We start from the raw sequence: 24,593 nt of genomic DNA, 5'->3' as shown, positions 1-24,593 counted from the left end.
TAAGGATTTAGCAAACTTAACCCATGTGCCATCCAAATGTCACCTAAGTGTCACTTAACATGCGGTTCTTTTAAAAGCTTGGATTACACTTTCAGTTCAACTTTTCCGTAGAGCAGGTGCACTTTCTGAAAACCCTAACCTTCAGGTTTGCTTCTCGGTCGCTGCACCGCTGGGGAGTAACAAGAATGCCTGGGCTCTGAGAGCCACTCCTTTGCACTGCGCACTTCTGCAGCGCTACCTTTGAGCTGGCCTGTCTTCAGTGCAAACGGCCACACTGGGAAGTAATGTGAAATGCAACTTGGGTACGTGTGCGCACTTGGAGGGAGGGAGACATCTGCCTGCTCCACGTGTCCTAGGAGCCGGCCTGGAGCCTAAAGCACCGCCACAGCCGCAGTAGTGAGGGGCCACGCGTCAGCCGAAAAGCACACGCAAGGAACAGCGCTTCCTAGAACCGACAGTCCCTGCTGCTTCTTTGCGACTGATGCTAGTTCACATCCTGCCAACACGGGGCACAGGGACAGTCGGTTATCGGTTCTTTCTGTTTGTGTTCAGTCACACACAGCATTGCTGAAAATTAACCTGAAAGGACTTAGTTCCTTCCTGTCACTCCGACTGTAATCCAAGCTTAAGATATACCATTTCTTTGTGGTCGGCACATATAAAACAATTTCATCAGACGCGTAACATCCCACAGATGGATATCTGACAGATTTTTTGTTACCCGAATAGTTTGTATTGTATTGTGAGCTCGTGCCCATTCCCTTTCCTCCCATAGGACAGGCCAAAAGCACTCCTTAACTCGACCTCCAGATTTTGAGTGTGGTCCACAAACGGCACACGCTTAAGCAGCTACTGCAGGAAAAACAAGACTGTAATAAACAAACTACCGCTGCTGAAAAGTAACTTGATCATTTTATGTGGATAGGTAACATACTAATGTTTTCTTCCAAGGTTGAAGAAATGATTGCAGATATACGTGATGTTTTTATAAAAACCTTAGATGAACTCACATGGATGGATCTAGAAACCAAGAAGAAAGCAGAGCAAAAAGTAAGTTAAATATTGGAAATACTGTGTATTTCTGTAAAGATGAGCATACCATTTGTTAGGTCTCCTGAAAAAAAAGAAGCAGTAACATCTATCACTATGTTACATATATATAAAAACACGTGTTCATACAGGCACAGCCGCTTATAGATTTCTATATCAGATTCAAATTAATTACATGCGAAGGGGCTTCTCTGGAGATAAGCACACAAAATAGAAAACATCCATACAAGAGATTAAGACCTTTCAGGCAAATCAGTGATTAAGCGGATCGATAATCAATGTCTACAAGAAAATAATACTGAAATTGGGAAGGAATGATTTATGGTGATTTGACCAGCTATTACGTGCAATAGGATGAGAACAAAAAGTCAAATCATAGACTGGACACCTTCAGTGAGCTCTCTTTTAAGGGTAGAAGTAGTAGCTGCTATAATCATTTTTTTCTTTCTTTTTTTTTTTTAATTGAGTCTGGCATTGTCATCAAGCATAAATCAATATTTAACTATCAAATGAAACTGAGTAAAGTTTGAGTTAAAAGACTTGGTTCAGGAGTTCAAACTGCCAAAATTTGAAAGTATTTCACTCCAATGTAGATGTGGGAGCTAGTTAAGAAATTTGGATACAGACTGAAGCTGAGGTTCTGAAAATTTGTAAATGTGATTCCCTATAACATACAGAAGTTAAAAAACTTCCAGTCGTGAATTTTATTTCAATTTTAAATGTTGTAAAGTATGAGAAATATTTTGGGATATCTACTATTTTTTAAACCAGACTTTCAACTCAAAAACATAGCTGGAGTATGTTTGTTTGTCTTGTGCACGTTTCTCTAAGTTTACTTATAAAAGAAGGGCCAATATATTTTCTGGAATTTTCCACTGTTATAATTAACCATAAACCTCACAGTGATTTCAGTGATTAAAGAAGTGTACAAAAACTATATATAATTGAAGTTCTGGATTTTCTACAGTTGCTTCCACACTACACTTATTACCTAATTCCTGATTGATTGCTATGGATATCAAATTATCTTTTCCCTAGGCAACAGCAATTAGAGAGAGGATCGGTTATCCAGATGAGATCATGACTGATGACAATAAGCTGAATAGTGAGTACCAGGAGGTAAGTATCCACAATAGGCAGCATAATTAGAAAAAGGTCTTAAGAGAGAAATTGTGTTTTTGTCTTCTTAGCCAAGCCAAATTATATGCATCTGCACAGAATAACTCAATCTTGTCTTGAGTTGCAAAGGAGTAAGTAAGAATGTATTAAAGTTCAGTGTGGTGCAGCTGATCCAGAACCGATGGTGATGTGTATTTGATGGTATTTCAAGGGGATGTATAAATTCTAGAGGAATTATGCTAGAATAAAACATAGAGACAATGGTGTTCAGTCAAGTATATCTAAATCTGCCACAGATTGATTTAACACTGGTTGACGTGGATGTGGGTACACTTCACTTAGTAACTGCACCTGCCTAGCCATGAATGGGAATCAGTCCCTGAAGTACGATGTGGACAACCTGTATAATTTAAACTGCACCTGAGCTTTCTCACTGCAAATGTGTCCTCGGTATTCTTTTATGATGCAGGATCATTTTAAGAATAACTCCATTAGCGTATCAACATTCATGTATGTTCAGGTAGAATTTACCTTAGAAGGTAAAATTTTAATTTTGAAAAATACAGACATATAATTAGAGTATGCTTTTAAAACACAGTTTAAACCTTGTTTATGTATTCTTTCCAAGGTAGAATTGCAGTTTATTAGGCTGGCAACTCCCATAAATTAGGGTCAAAACCAACAAATGCTCAACTTAATTCTAAACATATAAAGAGGGAATAAAGATCTCTGGTAAAGATTATACAGCCAATAACATACATCCAGCTACAGTATCAGCTCAGTGATATGGCAGAGAACTGTGAACCATGCTTTAACCCTAGATAAAAAGTACTCTTAGAAATGCATTGTTTAGATTATAATGCTGAAGACTAGATTTTCCAGCTCTATCTGTCTTTAACTGCAAATCACTAACACGGCCGCTAAGTATTTTCTCCTCTTTCTTTTTAGTTGAACTTCAAAGAAGAAGAATACTTTGAAAACATTATTCAAAATCTAGTATTTACCCAGAAGAAAAGACTGAAAAAGCTCAGAGAAAAGGTGGACAAAGAGGAGTAAGTACTTTAAAATACCATATATAGGTTTACACCCAGTCTCCACAGGAGGAAGTACTTGGTTGGAGGGTAATCATCAATGCTTTAATGACCTACCTGCAATTTTTCCCCCATTAAGAGAGCCAGTAGGAGGGCACTGCTATCTTCTCAAAGGCTGAACCTACATTATCAAGAAGGGCAATGAAACTTGGGGGATGGTGTGGAAGGTTAAGTATTCTGGAGTAGGTCTAGTCTGGCCTCTCAGCTCCTGGAGCGGATTAAGTGGACTCCTGGAGAGCAGCTTTTCAATTAAGTTCATCCGAAAGATGAATTTCATCCCCATGTGTTTTATTTCTGTTGCTCAGAGGCTGCTGTGCAATGCCAAACAAGGCACGATTAAATGAAGATGAGCAGGAATTTACTTCAGAAATGTTCTCATGCTCTGAATTAAAGTACTGATGTAGATGTACTAAAAGACTGACACAGAACATTCCCTAGCTGTGCTGGCTACTCGTCCTGTCCCAGCTCTGACCCATTAAAAAATTAATTAAGCGAAATCAGAAAGAAGACTGTGGTCACCATAGGCTATGCGAACTTTGCAGGACTGGTCATTTGAATATGGGCTGCAGAGATGGATTTGTGTAGAGGAGAGGATAAGAGAACTGGTTTTGCTCAGTCTTGAGAAGACAAAGGAGGGGTTTTACTGTTGTCTTCAACTACCTAGCGGGAGGGGATATAGAGAAGCTTGACTCTTCTTGGAGATGCACAGTGATAGGACGAGTGGGAACAGACACAAATTAGAATATGAAAAATTCTGACTAGATATTAGGAAAAACTTTTCACCTTATGGGGTGGTGAAACAAGACCCAGAGAGGCTGTTTGATCTCCGTCCTTGGATATACTCCAGTCTTGAATGGACAAGCCTATAAGCAACCTGATCTAATTACTTTCACATGAGACCATATGACTTCTAAAGGTACTTAGCTGAATTATTATATGATTCTGTCTTTCTGTTTTTAATTACTTTATCATTTTCATAGTGCTGTTCCAGACTTTTTTTTTTTTTAAGAAAAACAAAACAAAAGAAATCATCTCGCATCTTCAAACTTTTACCTTTTCAGAAGATGACATATACTTCACACCTCTGGAACGGCCATTATGAAATTTCCAAATACTGTCAGAGTTTTTTCAGAAATATAGTCATTATTTAGATAAATAGTTCCAAATATTGCTTTTTCTCTTCAGCATTTACATATCATTAACTGTAAATATATGTTCCACCTAACAGCTATCTCACTTTTGTTTTATTTTAACTTCAAGCTTTGTTTGAACTTCGCTTGTTGAATTACTTCTCCTTAATTTAGCACAAGTCCTGTTTTGTTCCCATAAGAGTATATTAGTTAGGAGTAACTACCATAACTACCAACTCTAATTGCATTCAAAAATTACCTTAAGTAAACCTGGAAGTGATCATCAACCTTATAGTTGAGGTTTTTAATATCAGCCACGAGTGATCATCTCCTGATAGGTATCATTTATTCTGCAAGTTAATTTTGAGTTCATTGAGTAATAGCCACTGTTGGGGTACAGTTCATTGCTTATGATTGGTTATGCAATACAGTTACCAAATAAATCATTTACAACTTCACTCTGTTAGTCCAAAGTCTCCTACGAAAAACTTTTCAGTGTACTGTCAAACACTATTTATTAAGTATAATAAAACTGCCAGGGTCAGGCTTAACTGCTTATGTAAAGGGAAAAACCTGTTTATTACAAATCACCCTAGGAACTCATAGCCTATAAGCCACTACAGCCCTCAGCCCTCGATCAAAACCAGAGATGCGAGACTTCATTTTTACTTTTCTAGTCCTAACAGTTCCCAGATCAATGACTACCTCCCAGAACTGTGCTAATATGAGGCACAACTGAAGCCCATAGAACCCGATAAAGCACATACAGCTGCACATGCTAATCCACAATGAGCAGTAAGAACATACGAAATGAGAGAAAAGAAAGTGATCTCCTAAAAAGAATTCAAAAACCATCAGCCTGTGTATTTCTTGGTTCTGCTCCTTGGCTCTGTAAATTGAACTGTTATTCTTAGCTTGGACCCCCATTGTTTCCTATGTTTTGAGACGGACCGAAAGTAAGGCGAAGAGTCTTCAGCAAGGAAAGGAGTTATTACTGAAGTTAACCTGTAGGACTGTGCGTCAAGCCTTGCCACAGATCTCATGATGATCTTTGCATGTGACTTCATTCCTTAAGGAAGTGTGATAAAGAGAAAACTGTAATAGTTTCTAATGTGGTACTTGAGATATCTGGATATATATATGATGATGATAAGCAATGCAAAAATATGGTCTTGAAAAAAAAATTTACATCATCCCCAAATGTTTAGATATCATTATGACCTTCATTTCTGTGTTTCAGTGGTTTTTTTTGTTTGTTTGCTTGATAGGTTTTTTGTTTTTGTGTGTTGTTTTTTTTTCATGGAAACGTTTGCCTGTACAGTCCTGCAGTAAGAGCAGAAATGAAAACACAAACCAAGTATCATCATTAAGCAGTTTGGATAACTAAGGGAAGGACTACTAAAATGGTTGAGGGATCGGAGCACCTGAAATACAACGAGAGGCTGAGAGCACTGGGATCGTTTAGCTGCAAGGAGAAATGGCAGCAGGGGGACAGGGCGTGTTATCAGTGTGTGGAGATACCTGATGCGCAGGCGTAAAGCAGATGGAGCAGTCTCCTCAGTAGCGTTTGGTGACAGAACAAAAGACAACGGGTACAAACTGCTATACAACAAATTCCACCTATATCTAAGAAAAAACTTTTTTTTTTAACAATAAGGCTGGTGAGGCCCTGGAACAGGCTGCCCAGAGAAGGTGAGGGTGCCCCATCCCTGGGGGTGTTCAAGGCCAGGTTGGATGGGGCCTTGAGCAACCTGGGCTGATGGGAGGTGTCCCTGCCCGTGGCAGAGGGGTGGAATTAGGTGGGCTTTAAGGTCCCTCCCAACCCAAACCACGCTATGGTTCTACGCTGATCCTGAGCAACTTTCTCCAGTTGACCAGGCTGTGAGGAGGGGCACTGGATTCATCAGTCTCCAAACCTGCCTTCAAACCTCGATTATTCTGAGATTCTGTGATTTCCATTTCTAGGTTTGTATCTGTAGTCGCTAACTCTGCCACTGAGAACTGAAATTCTAACTTCTATTCGTCTGTTGTTCCTAGGTGGATAAGTGGAGCTGCTGTTGTCAATGCTTTTTATTCTGCAAGTAGGAACCAGATAGGTAAGGTTTACCAGCTTACTACCTGGATACATTTTTAACGGCCAAGTTATATACATACATATATATGCATGTATTTTAAAAATATAAGTGAAATGGGGGTTGTAGAAGGGTCTCAGTAGAGCAAACTCAGAGGTTTCACCGCTTGAGATCGGTGGCCATAGAGTTTTTCGTCTCCCCATGTTTTGAATCACTTGCAGAACAAGGACAGAAGCTTGAGATTCAGACGTGAAAGCGTTAGTACAGCAAACAGCTTATTCTCAGCTTCTGTGTCCTTATCTCCTGCACTTTCCCATATACAGCTGTAAGATCCACTGCTAGGAAGACAGAGTCCAGGAATGCAGCCTCACGTGAGCCGTCCTGAGCATGGAACCAGCAGCGTACCCCTGGAACGCACGCTCGTTGTTCAGAGCTGCTTACGTCCCAGGCAGACAGCAATCCTACAGGGCTCTGTCACCACTTTCTCTAAGGAAAAATAATTGTGGCAGCTGGAACAAAACATTTGAGGCTTAATGAAATCAGCACTTCCCAAAAGACAAACTTTCCTCAGAAAATCTCTCACCAGCTACCTTAAGGATCTAGTTATGAATCACAGCATAGAAGAGCTCCCTACTAGTACTAGGGACGGCAAGACAGTACAGTCATTTTGGTAGTGGTAAAGCTAAGTGAGCATTTTGAACATATTACTGAATATTAAGCATAAAAATCTGCCCAGAAGGCCTTGTTAGAAATTGTTTTGCTCAATAATCTGTAGAAAACAAATCCTGATTTGGAAGACTGAAGGTGATGGCAATTAATCTGAGCCATAAATTCTTACTTCATCTTTCAGCTATGGCATGTCCAGATAATTAAAGCAGTCTGATCTTTAGAATGATGTCCAAATCAGATTAGTAATTCTATTCTTTAAAAAATAACCTCTAAAAAGGAGGTTTTTGCAGGATGTGTAGGAAGTTTAGAGCTCTGTTACTGCATTCCAATACGGCTGTGATTCCTGCTGTTCCATCGGCAGCACTGGTCCTAAGGAAGCCACCCAACCCCAAACAAATCGGCTGGGCTGCCACTAGTAAGGCAGCCCCCCGTCCGTTCCTTTGGGTACCGGCTACCCCTGGCCTGCAGGCAGGTGTGTGAAGGGGAGCTGGTTCAGCTAAGCAATGCTTCCGCCTGCCTGGGGGATACCGTGCAACACGGGCACTCCTGGCCAAGGCCTTACCGTCTGCAAACACATCCAGGAAGAAAAGCAGCATGTTCTTGTCATTGGCTGCATGGATTCTGAGGGAAATAATCCATGTGTTTTTCCTTCCTTGGATGTTCTCAAAGCTCCCATGTAAGCTGCACTTCCTTTTCCTTTCCTTTCTACATCTCCGCTTGAAATCTATCCCGCTAGACGAAGAAGACCTATCCACTGTGCTATGTAGCAAAAGATGGGGAATAACTTGTTTTCAGAAGGACAGAGTTAAAAAAAACTTTAAATTCTGACATTTTATTCTGAAAATGGATGAGGTGACAGGGTGTTAATTATTCTGAACTGAAAGTCCTGGGGAACTGCCTGCCTCCAGGAAGGGAAGATGTTCCTGGCTTTTCAAGCAAAGGACACACTGAGCTCCAAAGAAGTTACAGCTGTGTTTCGAGCCAGCAGGACCGATGCCTATCATTCTGAGGAAATGTCTTGCTAGCAGTAATCTTCACAAAAAAGACTAGCCTTCTGATGCTGTACTCCAGATATTGCTCTGTTTTGCCAGTCAACGAAGTAGCCCATTGCACAGTGTGGCCTTTACACTCTTGTCTTTACTATCAGCATTTTCTGATAATAACGAACATTGAAACATTCCGCTCTTTAATTACATGCCAAAGTAACAATGACACAGAATTACCATGACAGCAGGCAGCAGTTTACACAGGGCAGCAGAAATGGTTTCTTTTCTAACCTGTTATTTTTCAATTTTCTCATGGTTCTTTCTTCTCTTGTAAGAAATGCCTAGAACCATACCGGGATTTACACTGAAACACAAGAACAAATCTTCATTTATAAAAATATCACAATTGCAAGATTATTTATTTTTACTAAGCTGTTTCTTAAAAGTGTAAAAAAATAGAAGTGGGTGAAAAGAAGCTCCTTGTTCCAATTCTTTCACTGCTCTCATGGCCTTTTATTATTATTATTATTCTAGTGGGAGTTACTGATATTTTCAAAGGAAGAACAAATTCCTCTGAGATTGATTTCTGGTGGGGGCTATGATCAAATAATTTATTCATTCTAGGGGAACACCCTCCCATCTTCCATGGTGTTGCAAGGTCTATTTAATAATGCTACAAGAGTCTGAGAGCTCTAAATGCTGTAAACTGGAAAAGTACAGCTGCTCCTTTGCAAAGCAAAGCAGTAACAAATGCTTAAAGTAAATCTGATCATGATTATGCAAGCGTCTAAAGAACTCTTTTGCTTTACCCTAAGCTTGGGGAGGAAGGGGAATGGTCCTGCTGATCTGTTTCTACTTCCCTACAGCCATTACCACATGTAAATACAATTACTGTTGCTGGTAAATCTGAGGGAACAGCACGACTTTGTTTGAAGCCTGCTAAAACGGTCTGTTCACACTGTACACACGGCATAATGAGGCAGTACCTTAATCATGTTGGCTTTTTTTGCAGTCTTTCCTGCTGGCATTTTACAGCCCCCTTTCTTCAGTGCATCTCAGCCCAAATCTCTGAATTATGGTGGCATAGGCATGGTCATCGGTCATGAAATCACACATGGGTTTGATGACAATGGTAAGTTACTGAGTTTCTAGTTACAAAACTTAGAGCACATGGAAAGTTTTACACACATGATCAATCCAGCATCAATCACAGGTCAGAACTACGCCAGACTTCCTAAGAGAGCCTTAATCCAACCTTCTAATTCAATCTGGATTAGTTTGTTTTACTCCTTAGCTGGAATACAGTTGGTTTAGAAAAAAGGAAAATTAAGAGCATCATATGTATGACTTCCTCATTACAGATATTTATTTACTTATTGCCCGTGTGATTGTAATTACTTGCTACCCGTCTGAGTGCATCAAAAAACTTATTTTCCTGTATACGTAATTCTGCTAAAATATTATTACAGGCAGAAATTTTAATGAGAATGGAGACCTCATAGACTGGTGGACTGAAGAATCAGCGCGCAATTTTAAGGAGTTATCCCAGTGTATGGTGTACCAGTATGGAAACTTTTCGTGGGACCTTGCAGGGGGACAGCAGGTACGTTGCATTTGTTTGTAACTACCAATGTTGTTTGTAATGAGGGAACACAAAATCTTATGTCCTAATTGTGCAAACCCTTTTCACATAAATGGTCTCTTGGCATATGGCCAACACTGTCACCCCCTACACCACAAAAAGAAAAGAGGGAAAACAGTAAGAGCTTGTTAAAGATAATGGTAAAAACTCCACACATACACCAATTGTGCTGAAAGAGGCAGGACTTATGTTCCAAAGGAGTGACAGTCCTAGGAGTAGTTGCCCTAGAAGCCTTTTTAGACCCTCAAAGGCTATTCTTTATGAGGGAAAACAAACAAACAAACAAACGCCTTACAGGTTTGATCCTCATTTCTCTAAAGCTTGGTGTGCAAATAATATATACTCCCGTGAAAGCAAATCCTCCCTGCTGCTTTCTCTCTCTCACAAGTTTCTTGCTCTTTCCTGAAGATAAACATGTGGACTAGAAAGCAATAAGGTCCGAGGAGAACCGAGTACAGTAGGGCTACGAGGAAAAGATGAAATGCAGACTTAGGAGAGGCAGCCAGTCTAAATGTAACTGCATTTATAGCATTCTGCAGGGCTAAAACTATTAGGCGTTTTAGGCATACAGTGTAATGGCTGTGTCTGGAAGCCCTAATTTCATGAGAACAGTGTGCAGGATCGGGTCTGTTTTGTGTCCCAGCAAGACGAACATTAACTCAAAGGAACAGGTAAGAGTGATTTGGGCACTCCTCTTGCCGAACAGGAAACCCGTCCTGTTCCTATTGAATGCAAGCTGCAAAACCACCACAGGAAACAGCCAGGTCTGTCTCCATAGCACAGCACTTCATACCATGTCATTTTGAGGATGACCAAATGCCCTGCTAATGCACCCACATTACCTCTAACACGTAAGCCAGTTTAAATCATCTAGAAACAGCTTAATTACCTTCACGGCACTCCCACCCTAGCGCCACAGGGCTGTAACTGATGCAGGTTGGCACTGCGTGTTCTTCAAATCTACAGCTAGCAGCTTTCAGCCATCGTTTCTGGGTGAGGTGCTTTATTCTGTCAGCAGAGGCACACGGTGCGCCAGGACAGTTCTCGGTTCATGCTTCTGCACCTTCCAGAGGGAAGTCCCAGGGCAGCTGCTGGGTCACCGCCGCACAGTGAGAAAGGGAAGCAGTCCACCTCTGTGGCGCTCACCTGCATCGCATGGTGGCAGAGCAGTTACCTTCAGCGCCCACCTTGTTTATTTTGGACTTCACTGGAGAACCACGCAGGGCGCTGCACAGTGCCACCACCTATTTCTGTAAGGAACAAAGTTCTTGGGTGGGACCTCCTACAGTTAGGTGGCCAACAAGAAAATGCTTGCAAGAAGGTGCTTCTCTGACTACCACTGGGTGGCCTTTTTAGAGGCTGGCAATATATTCCTCTTACAGAACAGGGAAAAGAAAAAGCTTCTTGCCCTGAGGATTTCCTAAATCTCTTTTTAAAACTGCTGGGACTGACAGAGAAGCCATTAAAAATAAAAGAGGTTTTTTTTTGGCAAATTTATCTGCCGTTTTTCACACATCATATTCAATCTAATGATGATTCTAAGTTTTGTAGCTTTGAATATTGTAGCCAAAAGTCCAGGATAAAGGTCAAAAGTATAATCACTTAAAAATAAAATTATAGTTTCTCTATTACCAAAGATTCATCATCTTTAGTGATACTTCACTGCTTTACAAGTACTGTATTAGCTAAATAGTTATCTTCTATGCATCTTGCTACCAAAGAGCTACCTAACTGGCCTAATATACAGGAAAATACTTAACGACTTCCTAGCAGATTTGCTGATGTCTGTTAACCGATAATTTCAACTATCTGGAGTTTGCATTTAACTTAGGACAGATTCTGCCCACTTCTAGCTGGAACTGTGGTAAGAAGATGATGGGTAAAGACATGGGGTAAAAAAAGGAAGAATGGACGAACAAATGACTAAGCATCAGAAAATCTGAGTAACAGAGATATGCGATCCTAGAGAGCTACCTGGATGGGGGAGAAGAGAATTAGGGAAAACAAGAGTATCTGCATGGATTTTGAGACTAGGGAGGCAGATAACTTTCAGAGACAGTGTCATAATCTTCTGCTAAAGCTTCACATTCTAAGGGAATTCTCCCCTCTAAAAGTGAATAAAGCACAAAGTTTGGCAAAGTTTAGAGGTCCTGGATAGGTTCTTTCAGAAAACCATACTTTTCGTTTTTTGTTTTACAGCTGAGTGGAATCAACACCCTAGGAGAAAACATTGCTGATAACGGAGGTGTTAGACAAGCATATAAGGTAAGAAGTATCCATTTTTCTATTTTAGCTAAAACCATCATATATTACGAAAATGAATTTCAGAGTCTTTGAAGAAGAAACATTATTTTTGTGTTAGGGACAGGACCAAGCTGTTGTATTTCATCCTATTAATTGTTTCAGGATAGGTATTAGTTACTGCTAGCACACTCTGTATCTTTTTCAAAATTTTTTTTTATACTTCTGTGAATAGGGACTTGTAGAACAAAAACGTTTAATGAATCAGTGTCACACTTGGACCATCACCTAACTAAACTGATGATACTGAGCAGCTCTGTCTGCCTTCACCAGCCTTTTCACGCCAGGAAGGAGGGCTAGAATGATTTCTTTCTAAGCTCTGTCCATAAACAGTCTCTGCCTACATGGAACACTACTCCTTGTTCAAAATGTCATCTCCTACAAGTGACTAGTGTCCCCTAAACAGGTATCCAAAGATGTCAGTGACATCTGGACTCCTTGCGATAAGCCCTCCATGGGGGACTTGTAAGCATTTTGGTTTTCCTTTCCTTTCCTGGCCATTTTCTTGTTACTTACAAATCTGACAGTGCAGGCCATCATAACGTGGTCCTTCCACTCCTTCCCAGAACACCTTGTTCTGTAGCAAAATACCCCATACTTGACAATGAGACCGCTATTATTCCTCATGAAGCGCCTGCTGGGATGCATGGGCCAACTCACACATCACAGCTTCTGCAAACAAGGCCGTCAGCAACACTTACACCACTAGAAATATAAACGTCTGAGGGTAAATACATAAATACAATCATAAAGGAGAGTTTAAAGAATGACTTGGAAGACTAAAAGAGGCATCTGTATGGCATACTGCATCAGTCTTATCTTGAATTGTCAGAACATTTATGCATTAAAAAACCAACCAAACAAAAAGGCAGAGCAGTACAGACCCATGAAAGGCCATTCTCCTTCTGAAAGGAATGGGCGTAGGCAGAGAAAAAGTAGAAAGTCAGAACTATTTTAAAAAGTAGAATTGGCTATCCATACTTATTACGACATTATATGAGTAGTAGAAAAAAGGACAAGAAGGAACCTTGAGAGCCCACCCAGTCCCCCCTCCCAGCAGGCACAACCAACCTTCCCAAGAGCCAAACCTGCAGTAAGGGAAGATCTGCCACCTGCACGCTGTAGTGTGAGCGCCATCGCATCTCTGCTTTCAACACTGGGAACGCAGAGCCATCTATTCCTTCCTTTTCTGCAACCTTTTACATACTTGAGGACTGTTACATACTTGAAGGCCCAGACTTCTCCTCTTTAGACTAAACAAACCCCGTTCTTTCAATCTTTCCTCATAGGTCATGTTTGCTAGACCTCTGCTCATTCTTGCTGCTTTCTTCTGGACTCTCTCCAGTTGGTCCACATCTTTCTTTAAGTGCAGTGCCCAAAACTGGACAGAGTGCTCCAGCTGAGACCTGGCCAGTGCCAAGTACAGGGGAAGGATCACTTCATGTGACTTGTATAAGACATTCCTGTTTATACATCCCAGTATGATATTTGCCTTTTTTGCAGTATCATGGCACCGTTGGCTCTTGTTCAGCTCATGATTGACTACAATTACAGGAGCCTTGTCACTAGACCTGTTAACCACTCATTCTTCAATTTGCACTTGTGCAATTGGCTTTACCCTTGCTGTAGTTTGGCACTGTCTTCAGTCAGAACATTTCTCCAGTTTGCCAGCATCTTTCTATAAGTAATAACATGCTAACAATTTACTGTCTGACATGTGGTCTTCATGAGAAACATGAAAGCAGCTTTTATTACTATGGAAAGTTTTAAAGTCTTCTCCAACTGTTAGAAAAAAATACGTTTATTTCTAGTCCATTAAAAAATTAAAATTAGCTAAAAATTAAAAATATACAATACAACATTTAATAATTGATAAAACTGATCTTCTCCCTGCAGAATCAGTTTTATGCTAGTAAAACTGGATCCTGGAGCTCTGCATTGTATACAGGAAAGCCTATCTTACTGTAGGTGTATTATTTTAGATGCTAACCCAATAATTGGCAAAATAACATGATATTTCTTTGATAAACATTTGAGAGGAAAGCAAACTGTGAACAGGACACACGCATTCCGTAAAGTCAGAGATTGTTGTTGTTTTTTTCCTTCTACTTTTGAAGCATTTTACCACACTTTTAACTCATTAGAGAAGAGAAGGAACAAGAATAACTCATAAGAGAAAGAACAAGGGTAGGAGGGAAAGATGAGTTAGAGGAGGAGGAATGAATCCTCTGACCACACCTTCATTGTCTTGGAGATCATTTGTGCCAGAGGCAGGCAGGGACACCCGGCAAAGGCACCGGGCTGGGGATCCCCATCCTGGGAGTCCCTGGATCTAGAGAGACATTTCAGCTGGGCTCAGTTTGGGACTGTGCCTTAGAAAGCAGCTCAGCACCATGCCTTTTTTTTAATCTTACCATGCAATATACGTATTGAGGGAAGCAACAGTAATGCCTGACCACAGAACCCGCAGGAGAGGGAGCTGCTGCAGGTGGCTCTTTGCACAGGCAGCTCCCAAACGCTGACGGGTCGGAGGCTGGCTTGGCACAGGGCGTGCTGGTGCCTCACTGCATCTACCCCTAAGCTGATGCAAGAGAGCCTCACAGCCATTTCCATTACAGAACATACTCTGTTACTCACTAACCCTGTGAAAGGGTTTGCTAGGAAAATACGTAACAGTTCAACGGAATTTGATACATTAATTATTATAAAGTTTGCTGAATAGTATTCTGTAGCTACCGCATTTCAGAAAAGTCCTCCTTTGCATTCTTAATTTCTTCCCCTATAAAAAGATGCATAGTTATGCAAAAATGTGGTTATCTGGGTGTACCCGCCTTGCTGAAATTACTCCATTAGCCTTCTCCCTACCCCTCACATCCCCCCCCCCATAAATTGCTTTATTTAAGGTTGTTTCTTTTACCATTTATTCCAACATAAGTCAGGCAGCAGGAGACCTGACCAGTAGTCTAAGAGCCTGCTCATTGAGAAACCTGCCTCGGTTCAGTCAGACCACTGGCACTGCACTACTAAGAAATGGTCCTGGTTTTTATGCTTAAAGGTGGCCTGTGATAAGATGGATGGCCAAGGTAGTTCATGATAAATTATGTCAAAGACTCTGTGATGTTCCTCCTTGTCATCATTTCATTTTGACTGTATGGATTAGAAGTTGTAACATTGCTACACAATTCATTTTACAGGCCTATGAAAATTATGTGAAAAAGAATGGGAAAGAGAAACTTCTTCCTGGTCTTGACATGAACCATCAGCAGCTGTTTTTTCTGAATTTCGCACAGGTATTTCATACTGTCTTTGTCTGATGCTTACTGTATCCTTTTTTAAAAACAAAGAATGCACTTTTTGATATGTTCTAAAATGAAATTTAATCTCAAGAATCAAGATATCATAGTGAAATGACAGCAGGACTCATCCTGAACGATCTTATTGCTAACAAATTCTTTTCTTTGTCACATGTGTAGGTATGGTGTGGAACATACAGACCAGAATATGCTGTGAACTCCATCAAAACTGACGTGCACAGCCCAGGCAAATTCAGGTCAGCATGTATAACAATCCTCAGTGTAATTCCCTAGGTGCAACACAGCTTTTAGCTACTGAATTATAAAATCCAGCACAAAATGCTAGGTTTCATTTACCAGGGTTGATTTAGGCATATAGAAAGCTACACAAAATCACCATTTGTTTTCTCTTGCAAGAGTAACAGAAGTGAGGTTTCGGTGGAAGAATACTTACAAACCTGTATGTGCTGGGACAATAAGCAAGAGGGACATACCATAAACTTGGCTGTTCAGTGTGAATTATTAGGACCAGACGAGGATCTTTTCATTTAAGTCAGAGCAACCTGTTCTTTAGTGGTATAGCTGTTAGCTTCGAATCACCTCTGGGGCTCACATGCACAATAGCTGATTTTGCTTGATACGATTCAGAGCATTAATTCCAGCATCTTTCTTTCAATGGCTTTTCCCCAAAGAACTATCTCATTTATCCCACACGCTTAAATATTTGGTGAAAGCAGTGACTGTTCCTCCAGTTGCTCCTTGACTGGCATTTCACTGTGGGTGGGTTTTATACCATACACAGACCTCTCCCAGAGGCAGTTTGTGCAGAACTCCTGCAGTCAGCTGAGTTCAGCCACGGCACTAAGGAGGCTCTACGGCGGTTCTGCAGAACTTTGCCTCCTCCTTCCATACCTAATTTCTACGAACCATGGGTCCCCTGAAGTTCACCAGATCAGCATCTTCACGTAGTTGTCTTTGTGTATATTCTAGGCACATTACATCATGTATTGTGCTGCTTTACATCAGTATGAAAGGCGATAAAGTATATACCCAATTACACAAATATTAATGAGGAACCATACTAACGTTTTTAGAACATGAGGCAATTTTCAGGATGAGGCCTACCTAAGAAATCTGAAATAGAAAGCATTTCAGTATGCTTTTTGTTTGTAACATATGCAAATAGACCCGAAATCCTTCTTGTTCTGTTTCTGGCGAACTCGCACTTCAGCGGTTCTTGGCCACAGAACAGAGAAGCCCTGCTAGATCACTGAAATACATAGCCCAGAAAAATGGCTAAAAAATAGAAAGTTACCTCCTGCACTGCTGCTGAGACCAGCTGGGAAATATTTTCACATTTGATCTCGTGGAGCCAGTCAAATCGTTGCAGATGTCACCTGCCGAACTTCACCTCAACTTCTCTGGACACTTCCTGGTTCTCTTGAACGTAATCATTATGATTATTCACAGAATAATCAGAAGTTACTCACAGAAGCAGTCCTTCAAATAATTCCTGGTCCACAATCAATGTGCATCAGTATTTATGTTTGACATTTACAGCTGAAGCTGTTTTCTAGCACGGGCATGTGCACGCTGTGTTTCCATTCCTGAAGGAATGAGCAACTCCCCTCAGTTACATTCACACATGTTCACAATTACAGATACAAAAACCACTTCAGCTGCTACGTCCTCATACTCACTTGAGATCTGCTGTTTTTATGAGTCTTTTTTCCAGGAAACTCCTTCACTGGAACATTTGTGAAAACGCCCAGAGAAGCAATATGATATTACTTAAAATCTGGTTGGTGTAAAAATGTAAATGAATATTCACTGAAAAATTATACCTAATTCCTCCACCTCGAGGTCTTGTTTTCCCTTTAGCGGGAAACTTATCAACAAAAGATAGCTATGGAACAAAATCTCAGGGAAAAACAGGCAGTAAAGCTGTTGGTATAGAAATAAATGGAAGTCTTGTGAGAGCCCATAATGAGGAAGGTCTGGTCCTGTATTTCTGGGGGTTGCAAAAGGGAATACAAAACTGGAGGGAGAAGACACAGCCACCACTTCAGGTGAAAGGGAACCAACTGTCAGAGCTGAGAAGTACGTTCATTTCCCACAGTTTTTTGGAGTGATGGGGGAAAAGCGTTATGAAATGTGGATCTTTGGTTTGCTTGTTTGTTTTGTTTTTGCTTTTAAACAAAGGGAATTAAAAATGCCAAAATGTTCTTGTTTTGTTTTAAAGGGTCATAGGATCATTGCAAAACTCTCCGGAGTTTTCCGAAGCTTTTTCATGTACCACGAAAAACTACATGGATCCTGCTAAAAAATGCCGAGTTTGGTAATGGAGCTGCAAGCCTTGCATCTCAAGAAGCTTTCTAGAAGAAGAGAAATTTTGAACTACTTTTTAGAAGGGGAGGAGGGAAGAAAACTGAGGGAAACATTCTACAAAGTCACCGTAATTCTTAGTAAACAGGCAAACACAAAACAATCACACATCAAATCAATCTATTTCTCCAATGAAGGACTAATACCAGTGCAGCAGTTAGCTGTTCTAGCTAATCAGCTGCTTTTCCTACCACTGAACCCTGCAGAATCTAAATCACTTGGCAGTGTACAGTAACATTTCACTCATAGTTAATCCTGTTGCCCATGGGTCGCTGGCAGTTTTGTTTTTTTTTTTTTTGAAATGTCAAAGTACGATGCATTATCTCCCACTGGTTGGTGAATGCATAGTTGTGATCAGGCAGAGGAAGAAAATATTAAGTAACACATGGTTTGAGACATCATAACATGATAATGAGACAACAGTTGGTATCCTGTGTCAGACTTTGTACCCTCTGCTGTTACGATAAATCTGTTCTACCAAATGCTTTCATTTCTACTTGAAACCATTTATACAAGAGGAGTCCAAAGACCTGCTGTAATTAATTTCTCACTAATTACGCCAGTGTGTATTATTTGAACTCACTATTTACAACAGTTTATCTAGTACTTTCCAGCCAAACTGAAATTGTAGGTAATTTATTAATTTTTGAACATGTAATCTGTAAGATTGCAATCTAAGACCCTTTCACGGTTTTCTAAGCTTTTTCTTGTTTTCTCTAAAGTTGGTCTTTTTAAAAGTTTCTAGCAATGTACAAACCATAGTTTTTATATTTAAATCTGAGCTACACTTTTGACTTGAAGTATTGTAATATATTTTATCAGCATCTGCATAGGACTGGGAAATTTGATTAAAGCATGGTATTAGGCAATAAGATAGAGTCTACAAAACAGAGCTCTTCCATGGAGTACACCAGCAAGTGTACCATCACGTACAGTTTTCAGGCTGACTTTCTCAGTGTTTAGGGTTTTGATCCTGCACGTAATTTGTACATGTTCTGGTCAGTGTCAGTCCTCACATCAGTGAAGCTGCTTGTAAGAATGAAGCTTTAAATAAGAAGGCAATAGGCTTTAAATCTGCAGTGATACGTGTTGGACATCCTCATGCAGATTGCAAAGGAACTTACTGCTTTGTATACCAAAGCAAACAGATTTCCAAAAATAAGTAGCAGATACCTCAGATGACTGCTACAATAGGTACATTTGAAAACCTATGTTCCTTTTAGCTTTTGGGGTTTGTCATCTGATAAAAACATTTTGATAATAAACTGAAACTATGAGCCAAATGCAATGCGTATTCCTTATAGGAAGTATAGAAACACAAAAACCATATTGTCCCTGTAAGTGAACTTCTGTACCTGCCCCTGAGCACTGCACCCTCAACATCTATAAAAGCTGACAAGGAGAATTGAAATCACTTTGTTCAAGTTTCAAAACCAGATGTTAATAGGTTATTTAGTAGCCAACGAAATCACACCAAAACCGAATGCAATAAACTTTCTCTTACAAGAGACATTAACCTGATGGCGTTCAAATGAAATTCAATCTTTCACAAACTCAGGTCCACAGGCAGAGTATCCAGTGAAGGTTTTTTTTCATTTCTGAACTTATACACATAAAAATAGTTACATCTTGTTTCATGCTAGCTCCTGCTCAGGGAGCAGGGAATTCATATATGCTAGGTACATACCACAAGCACAGTCACCTCTTTCACCGTCGCAGTAAGAAATAAAGCTACCCTTACGGAAAACACCCAGCAAAGCTCCGGCCAGAGCAAGAGCAGCTCTTTTCCTAGACACATTTAACAGCCGGCTTTAGGCATGTCATTGGACCCAGCTTTTACACTCATGCGTGACAGGACACTTTCCCTGAAGCCCCCATTTCATCACTAGGTACACATGCTCACGCACCTAAATCACTTCCAGAAACACCACCTGAGACCCCCCCTTCCTTCCTCTATACAGCTGTGGGCTCTGGTAGCCGCAGGCTCAGGCACGCAGGAATGGGTGAGGCTGCTGGCTCCTTGTTCCCCCACTGGAATAGGTGGGGAAATAAATGAAGGCTCGGCTCTGCCCCTGGCTAAAGCAGCTGAACGAGAACTGTGCGGATAGCGACCGAAACAAGCCCTGGCAGGACACAACTACACTGCGGGACCAGGGGAAAACGAGAGTGATCGTGCCTCTGCAGTACAGCCCCCACCCTCAGCGCCTGCCGACAGCAGTCCTGGGGCCGGGCAGATCACCCACCACTTCTCATCAATCCAATCTTCTCCGGTTCGTAGCCTAAAGTCACCTGGCACAGCAGCCAAGTGCAGCAAAACCACATAGCGGCATTTAACAGGAAAATAAAATGTACCAGGCGTGTATTAGAAGCCAAACTCTACCCAGTGACACGATTTCCTCACACATGCAAAAGCGAAATTCAGGTCTTCATAAGAGAAACGTAGCACTAACAATTTAGATGCAAGCTGTCTGACATTAAGCAAGCAGTGACAATCAGAATATAACTTTCATCACAGCTTGCAAACTAATTAGTGCCAGTGAGGCTTTGTAGAATGTTAATGTCAGGGAAGTATTTATAGACATGGCATGGAAACCATCACCCAAAGGCTTCAAAAACAACAAGGAACGTATAGGATTGTTGCCAGCTTCTGCAGAAGCTTACAGTTAGTCTCTCAGGTTATAAAGATGTCTTTGGACTGTTTCGGTTAATGTAACTTCCCGCTGCGGCAGCCTGATGAAACTTCGGCTAATACATACAACGCAAATGCTGGCATTAGTCAGCTCATTACCAACGCATTAACGAAGCAGGTACCAAACACACACCACCCGTAACCATCACTAAATAATTCAGCCAAGGAGCACAGATGCAGTGATTCCCCATCAAGCAGCTTCGCTTCCTCTGCCCAGGGAGGGCCACGCATGCTGAAGCCAAGGGCAACCTGCTGCCGAGAGGTGCTGAAATAATGAAAAGGAGGGGGTTGGAAAAGGCCGTCACCTCTGCTTACAGAGAACTGGAGCTCAGGTGACGCCAAACAGCTCTTCGGACCTCAATGGCATTATACCGATAACCAACGTCCTGCCCAGTGTCATAACACAAACATCCCGTGGCACGGTGATGGACACACTGAAGCTATTGCCATGCAACAACAGCAGTACCTTAATTTTGGTAGAAATCCAAAGTGTATTTGGGAAATAATAATAAATTAGTTTTTTTTTCTCTCAAGTGGAACAGGATGCTTGTGCTTTAGGGGAATTAAAAAAACCCTAGAGAACATATTTCCCAATCCACCCCTGCTAGTGTGGGAAGCTTCAGCGGTGCATTGTATGGTTTTGTAATGAAAAGGCGCATGAGTGGGTTGCACTGGAGACGGATGCAAAAGGCCACCTTACATAGTGGTCAGTGTGCTTTAAGCAGTGTGTAGGGTGCATATTTTCTCAGAATAATCCTCTTTTCATTAGTCTACAAGAGTGGCAGGAGCTCCTTTTCCACTGAACAGCACTCAGCTCAACAATATGCGAGCCACCCTACATAAAGCTTTGTTTTGCCCTATCATTGCCCTTTGAGCAGTGATTTCAATTCACCATCTTATGGATAAAATCGTAGGGGGAAAACATAAATAAAAATAATAATAAAAAGCAAACATAGATACTGGGAACTACCTAACAATCTGAAGAGAATATGTATTTATTTGTCTTTTCCAAATGAGATCGTTCTGCTCTCAAACATCAGCTAAAGCTAAAACTGTTTATGTTTTAGCTCTGTACTTTTAAATTTAAAACATTTGATGCCTGATGTTGTTAGACACCTGAAAAAGCTGCTCGGGACATCTGGACCTTTCAGAACTGTGTATTTTCATCAGTGCCTGGTACATAAACACGTGTTCATTCTGCTCCAGACTCAGGAAAAGACGAGCTGCTCCGGTAAGAGCCTCGCTGTTTGCTTTGTCCGCTCGCAAAGGGAAGAACGAGCTCATGAGAAAAGACAGGTTGGAATTTAGCGTAAAGGCCGTCACTTCACTTCTCAGCACTAGGTTCTCGGGGAAAACCACCAAAAAGTTGACCTACTTGGGCACCTACTTCTCTGTGTCTCCAAGGGCCTCCCAGTTGTCTAGAGTTTGGACAGCCAGAGCTAGTAGCAAGACTGTCTCGGTCTTAGAAAATGAGGCATTGGTCCCTAAGATGAGATAATGTGTGCTCAGACTGGCCTCTTAGAGAGCTTATACGGTAGGTGTACGGGTCGGTTAGAACGGGTGGTGTCACGTGGAAGCAGCGGCCGCAGAGGTTTGGACTCTGCAGCTCTCCAGGAGCCTGCACGGTTTATCCCCTCAGGACAGCTGAGGAAATAGGACTGCCTGTGAAATGAGCTGATGTCAAAGGGGCAAGATAGCTCGGTGTTACAATTCCCAAAACTAAATGTCACACTTCAGTGCTTCAGCTAATAGCTGCTGGAGTTGCAAAGGGATTTTCATGGTTGTGGTTGCACCAATGCCAAACACATTTATTTTTTCCCCCACCTCCCTAAAGGATAACAGACAGTGACCACAGATGGAGACAGGATGTCTGATTAATGTGCCTTCCTCCTCTTCTCAGAATTAATTCAGAGTGCCTGAGCAAGAGTCACAGAAGTTTCTTACCCAATCTCATCAAGGGGTCATTAAGGTTTTTTCCACATTTCCTTAAATGTACATCTTGTTAGAATCACCAAGACAGAACAGAAAGAACAGAAATATTTTAGTATAAAAATCTTCTGGCTCAAAACTGAGCTATCTGTGAAAATATAGTAGTTCAGATTATCTGATCACTTCTGATTTTAAATGAGCAGGTCACTGGACAGTCTCAAGGCACATTACATAGCAGGTAAATATAATTAACTCCCAATTATAATAATCAAAAAAAGGCAACCCCCTTGTACAAGATAAACAGGATGCCACTTTGAATCTGACCTACAATTTTAGGCACGCTATGCTACAGAACAGACCTCCCAACCTTAAACATGCCTGATGTTTTCTTTTTGAAGGACGTACACATTTCTGTTTCATTACAACAGATTCCATGAAATTTTCCCCATAATAAGACTAAAAATACATCCCCAGGCCTCACAAGAAGTTAACTCCTGCATGATTCTGAACAGCTTGAGGTCCCTTAGCTAGCAGCAGCTGTTTTAAGTTTGATATTCATTGATGAGTTACATAAAGCCAACTTTCTAAGGAAAGGCATTGAGTATTGCACCAAGGCTGATTTGGACAACACTATCATACCTTCAGATGACTGCGCTACGCTTTGGTATGTCATGCAATGCCTCCTAGCATTTGCATGGTACAGCCTGCCTCACCTGAAGACCTGTGACCCTCCCAGCAACTGCTCTTGTTTGAGAGGTGAGAGTCCGAACTGCCTTGGTACTACACAGGAGCATGCTGACACCAAAGCACAAGAGCTGGGAAATTCAGAAAATCAGCCCACCTGTCCTTGGGATCAAACTAAAGAAAAGGTTCTCTCGTGCCTCTTCCTCCTCTTAGCGATGCAGGAAACATCTAGGAGGCTTTAAAAACATGCAAAATTAAAGCACTAAACGTATGACTGAAGGCTTCAGTCCTTTCTGCTAGTCCACAGTGAGGTGGAGATCATTAAAGTGCGACACGTTCACGTGAACATTAGAGCAAGACCGACCACAGAGCCCAACAGCATGGCTGGCTGTCATCACATACCTTGTGTTCATGGTCTGCAGCTCACCTCTCTTCTCTGCTACAGACTTCTAACGCTGCAACAGTATTAAAATGATGTATTTCTTCACGTTGAAAGTAGCACTCGCCTGCTTTTACCACCAGTCAGTTCTGCCTCTTCTCTGCAAACAGCCTGCTGGCTTTCCTGAGAGTACTTACAGCTGTGGAGAGCTGTGCACCTGATGTCAGTCACCCTCAGGCACCAAGGCAGCACCACCTGTCCTCCTGCTGCAGGCCCGAAGGATGTTTGTCCATCTGTTTTCAAAGGCCTCCAGTGATCAATAATATTGATTATTATGCTTAAAAAATTCTTCCAGCATGTCTGTATCTTTACCATAAAGACAGACTGTATCTCACCTGCTGGTTCTCCACTAATTCCTGCCGCGTGTGTCACCAAGAAAAGGTTATTCCCTTCTTTTTTTTATTAAGGTTTTGAAGAATTATGTTTTCTTCAGTCTTCTCTCTTTTAGGCTGAACCACTTCAGTGTGTTCATTTTGTCCCTGGTTACACATTATAAATCCCTGGTTACACATTATAAATCCCAGTTTCCTGTTGCTGCCCTCCTCTGAATCCCCAATCCTTTAGAACAGTTCCTGAAAGGTGTAGAAATTTAATTTTCACCTTTTGCATTGCATTTTTTCCAGACCAGTTATTTAGTTTCATTCTGATCTCTAACACTGTTCCCCGATATCCCGTTTGCTGCCAGCAGAGGGGAGCTGCCGGCACACCACAGGCCAGGCCTGGCATGCCAAGCGACGACCTCGATCCAGCCTCGTGGCATTTGATTCAACACGAACTGGATTGGATTCCGATGTAAAAAATACAAGATTGGGCCCTGAATATCATCTATACAGAAAAGACCAGCAGTTAATTTGGATTTTATCTACACAGTATTAAATAAGAAACAAAGTTTTTAGGACCTAGAATGTCCAAATCATACATTTTAAGCTGCTTTTCCACCAGGTAACTTTTCCTACCTCCCTTTCATTTTCTAGAGGATTTTTTTGATTTAGATAGTGGTATATTTGTGTCACTATTTGATCGCTTTGTTAAAACAGGTAATGTAATTTCAGAAGGTATATTTAGACACTTCAGATCTTGGGAAAGGGAGAGTACACAGCCACAGTATTTTAAA

General features: G+C 41.2%; 1 protein-coding gene and 1 long non-coding RNA gene across 9 annotated transcripts in view; one reads left to right on the top strand and one right to left on the bottom strand.

Annotated features, from left to right (window-relative positions):
• The window catches only part of MME (membrane metalloendopeptidase), a 41,946-nt gene extending 22,925 nt beyond the window's left edge, over positions 1 to 19,021 (top strand). For 6 of the 8 annotated variants that reach the window (XM_083849541.1, XM_083849542.1, XM_083849543.1 and 3 more), the window contains 10 exons: positions 952 to 1,050; positions 2,089 to 2,169; positions 3,118 to 3,221; positions 6,428 to 6,486; positions 9,130 to 9,249; positions 9,587 to 9,720; positions 11,959 to 12,024; positions 15,255 to 15,350; positions 15,534 to 15,610; positions 17,596 to 19,021. In XM_083849541.1, the coding sequence (XP_083705667.1) occupies positions 952 to 1,050; positions 2,089 to 2,169; positions 3,118 to 3,221; positions 6,428 to 6,486; positions 9,130 to 9,249; positions 9,587 to 9,720; positions 11,959 to 12,024; positions 15,255 to 15,350; positions 15,534 to 15,610; positions 17,596 to 17,695 (936 nt within the window). In that variant the 3' untranslated portion in view covers positions 17,696 to 19,021. Of the gene's footprint in view, positions 1 to 951; positions 1,051 to 2,088; positions 2,170 to 3,117; positions 3,222 to 6,427; positions 6,487 to 9,129; positions 9,250 to 9,586; positions 9,721 to 11,958; positions 12,025 to 15,254; positions 15,351 to 15,533; positions 15,619 to 17,595 lie in introns of all 8 variants that reach the window. The other 2 variants (XM_083849545.1, XM_083849546.1) reach the window with 1 other exon arrangement.
• On the bottom strand, positions 7 to 23,430 carry LOC310904575. The gene is made up of 3 exons (XR_014588449.1): positions 23,198 to 23,430; positions 8,409 to 8,481; positions 7 to 1,020 (listed from the first exon to the last, which is right to left on the bottom strand). It is a non-coding gene; the product is annotated as an uncharacterized lncRNA (long non-coding RNA).
• Between the last annotated feature and the right edge of the window lie 1,163 nt (positions 23,431 to 24,593).

The sequence above is a fragment of the Anser anser genome (genome assembly GCF_964211835.1).
Source record: "Anser anser genome assembly, chromosome: 9".
Taxonomy (NCBI): domain Eukaryota; kingdom Metazoa; phylum Chordata; class Aves; order Anseriformes; family Anatidae; genus Anser; species Anser anser.
This window is presented reverse-complemented; position numbering and strand designations above follow the sequence as displayed.